Source organism: Solanum pennellii, chromosome 6 (assembly GCF_001406875.1).
Source record: "Solanum pennellii chromosome 6, SPENNV200".
Lineage (NCBI taxonomy): Eukaryota > Viridiplantae > Streptophyta > Magnoliopsida > Solanales > Solanaceae > Solanum > Solanum pennellii.
This window is the reverse complement of record NC_028642.1, coordinates 40,945,783-40,949,596: the sequence shown is the minus strand read 5'-3', so window position 1 is coordinate 40,949,596 and position 3,814 is coordinate 40,945,783. Positions and strand designations below refer to the sequence as shown.

Here is a 3,814-nt window from a genome sequence, read left to right as displayed (position 1 = left end):
ATAATAACAGATAGTATTAAATAAATAGTATTAAATAATATTAGTATTTACTGTGTACTAATCCTAGTCCTATTAGGATTAGTACTCCTTAATCCTAGTCCTATTAGGATTAGTACTCCTTCCTATATCTCCTATATATATCTCCCATGTATTCCCTTATTAGGTTAACACTTCAATACAATCAATATTCCTTCAATAAGTAGCTGAGTCGGAGCATATCAAGGAATTTAATCCATATTTCCTCATTTGTGTAGGTTTGGCTGGTGATTTGAGAAAAGCAACGAAAGATGGCAAACCGATTATAATTGAGGTATCACAATTCCCCAGGCTTAATTATTTAATAAAGTTCACTTTCTGTTTTTCTTTTTTCAATTTTTCTTTTGAACTCTTTAATTGGTAAAGATGGAATGCGAGTAGCATACAGTATTACAGTTGTTGATATCAGCTGATTTATATAGCACCAGCTTATTCAACAATTAAAAGCCGATAAGAAGTTCCCTTTCGCTGCTATATGCAATTTTCGAGAATAATATATAACATCAACTTGTTCAAAAATGAAGTTCCCTCTGGCCTCTACCTTCATTTTGCCAATTACGATTTGACCATCTAGTGATCCCTCTTTCATGGTAACAATGGCAGGGCATACATTTAGATCCTAGAATATTCATGATGGAAGAACATAAATTACTACCACCGCCCACTGTAGACTACGAAGAACTAAACTTTTCGAAGGTAAAAGACCACAAGGAAATACAAAGAGAAAGTAATCACAATATTGGACTTGGCAGTCAGAGTAACGGTAAAGATCGATATCCTGAGAATGTTAGTTCGGACGGAGCATCTTCTGAGTCAGACCAGCTAGCAGATTCTCTGAAATCAATGGATATTGTCGAGAAAATTTCTGAAAATACAGGTACGTCTTGCTGCAATATTTCCACTTCTCCTTTTTTTCCTTTTAAAATATAGGCAGAACCGGTGTCTCGTAACAAATTTTCTGGCCATGCTGGTGAAACAGTTAATGATTCAGGAGCAGATCAAAATCCTGCTCACAGAAAACAAAGTTCGGGTGATCTGCCAATATTTGTTCCGATAGTTCTAAGGATGGCGGACTTTGATCATAAGGTGGTGTGATTTCTCTTAGTTTATTTCTCTTCTAGATAAAAAATTATGACAAGTGAATTAGAGTTCTTTACTACTGAATTTATGTTTGCTTCGTATTCTTCTTATACTTGAAGTCAAGGAGAACATGTCGTTGTCTTACATTTATAATCGTTCCCAATGGCCTTCCACATCTCTCCATATTGTAATTCTTGTTATTAATGTAATATGCAGGTAAAATAAGTCCTTTATATTATCTTATATTGAAATGTGTGACACAAAGGAAAAGGACTGCTCCGCGATTTTCTGTTTCGGTGCTTAACTAATGGAGGAAGTTTTCTACTGTTAATCAATAACCAGGCATTTCTGGAGGAGCGGGTAGCTACTCGTACATTCACGGAGAAGCATCTTTCCCAGGTTTCAAATGCTTTTATTCTTTCAATATAATTTGGTGCATGATCTTATCAGTCTCTGGTACATGTCCTTGTCACAAATTCTCTCTGTTGAAACTTTTACTGACATCTACTCTTACTGTCTTCACGAATGAGCATTTGATTTTGTAATTGATATTAATATGTAATTATGGGGCATGTTCTCTCGATATTCATTTGATAGCGATAGATTCTTCTTTCCTGAAAAAAAGACTAATAAACAAAAACGAAAACAGAAAATAACAGCAAAGATGGAGAATGATTGTCCTACATTTATATATTTATGATGAAAATATGCATTCACATAGGGCATAGTGTATTTGTATGCTTGAGAGCATTTTCCTTTTTGCGTTTGTTGTTTAGCTGTTAATTCACTTTAGGAACTTTTTTCCAGGTCAAAGACAAAGTGATAACTAACTTGATGACTATTCAGGACTACCTGTGTTCCTTTACATCACAGGTATGATCGATGTGCTCGTTTTCTATTTGCTTCCGTTTGATATTATTTATAGTGAAGATCCAATTATTATCCACAAACTTCATGATCCTGTGAACAGGGTTTGACTGTTGTTGACGTATCAGCTGCAACATTTCCACAGACACTGGATTGGCTGCATAATTATCTTCTTCAGGTAATTTTCTGCAGTATTATATATCCTTTTATAATGGTATGTTTTGTTGGTTATATCACTGGTTGATTGTTGATTTCATTTGGAAAAGTTGCTCAGTTTATGTGTGAGGTGTAGGACCGGCTGGCAAATGAATTGGTTGTTCACAATAAATTTTCTTGTTCCTACTTTCAGTGTCTCGAGCAAGGTTTCTAGGGGAAATCATGAGCAAAAATCCAGAGAGTTTACTACTAACCATATTCTTGATGAATAAGGTGCCTACTTAACTATTGTGTTTACTGCCTCGAGGATATATATACTTCTATTCTTTTACCTTACACCAGTGGTACTCTTTTAGCTCCCTCGATTAGAAGCTATCTCTACTATCATGTTATTCACCAAAGGCAATATCACCATATATTAGTAAAATTAACCTTAGGCATGTTAGAAGTCCGAGGTGCTATAGTTTGAGATGTGTTGACTAACATCATCTTGCAATTTTTCGGTTAGCCAGATTATCTATGTATAAGTTTGGGCATGCATATTCATTTAAGACAACTTTAAACAGTAAAAAGAAGTTCGACATCAATTACTCCAAGGAAGTAATTGGACAACTATTGACTAAGTTAAACCTACATATAGGCTATGTATAGTGATAATGTGCTTGAAATGTTCTTCTTTGCTTTTAGTCGAAATAGTGATCATAATGTGCTAACATATGAGTCGATGTATACGTATATGTGATACAATGCAATAGACATCAAGGTCCTTCTTGCCACCACAAGAAACATAGAAAATACAATTTAGAGTAGTAAGGATGGCTTGACATGAAGTTTCACTAGGATGCATGTTCAAATGCTTTCGCCGGTGATAGTGTTGTAATATATAAGATTATGTGTAAATTGTATATTTCATGATTACGTTTGAGTTGCAGGTTTGCTTTGTTGAGGTGAAAAGTTATAGCTTGTCTAGACGGTTACACAGATTGAATATTTAATTTCTTACTGATTTGTTGAACTTATTCCTTAAACTTCCTCTAATTATTTTACAGATTTTGGAAAACGATACTACGAGGAGATTGAGCAACCTACCTCTGAACTGAAATGTCGAGAGCCTCGATGTGTCATCTTGTGGAGGCTCGGATTTACTTTTGATAGATATAAAGTATAAAGTTGTTGTAAGATAAAATCTTAAGTTTGCTCCATGAACCCTAAGTATAGTTGTAAGATGTAATGTATCATTGTCACTCATGTTTTAGACCTGTAAATCAGCAAACAACAACGCCAAGCAAACAATTTTACCATTGTACAATTTTGGAAGAAGAGTTGAGAGGAAGAAGAGTTGAGAGGAAAAGAATTTTATTCAAACTGATTTTTCATACTGATCATCCAATGGGTACAATTCTGTGTATATATATATATTCACCCTAAAAAAGAAATTAGTTTCTACACATTAATCAATGTAACTAACTATACTAACAAACTAAATGAAGATAATAACTAACTAATTTCCAATACTCCCCCTGGATGTATTGACGATATTCAATAATCCAAGCTTGGATAAAAGAAAATCATGTTGAGTTCTTCCAAGAGCTTTTGTTAAAACATCTGCCTGTTGCTCTTTGGAAATTATGTAATTGGTTTGTATTAGTCCTTGTAATATCTTCTCACGTATGAA

At 34.2% G+C, this 3,814-nt stretch overlaps 1 protein-coding gene across 4 annotated transcripts in view; it reads left to right on the top strand.

Annotated features, from left to right (window-relative positions):
* LOC107022904 overlaps positions 1-3,521 on the top strand; it is a 10,844-nt gene extending 7,323 nt beyond the window's left edge. For 2 of the 4 annotated variants that reach the window (XM_027917694.1, XM_027917695.1), the window contains 7 exons: positions 255-310; positions 640-913; positions 1,016-1,122; positions 1,459-1,515; positions 1,924-1,989; positions 2,087-2,161; positions 3,189-3,521. In XM_027917694.1, the coding sequence (XP_027773495.1) occupies positions 255-310; positions 640-913; positions 1,016-1,122; positions 1,459-1,515; positions 1,924-1,989; positions 2,087-2,161; positions 3,189-3,239 (686 nt within the window). In that variant the 3' untranslated portion in view covers positions 3,240-3,521. Of the gene's footprint in view, positions 1-254; positions 311-639; positions 914-1,015; positions 1,123-1,332; positions 1,516-1,923; positions 1,990-2,086; positions 2,162-2,332; positions 2,413-3,188 lie in introns of those variants that run through there. The other 2 variants (XR_003578880.1, XR_003578881.1) reach the window with 2 other exon arrangements.
* The last annotated feature ends 293 nt before the right edge of the window (positions 3,522-3,814 follow it).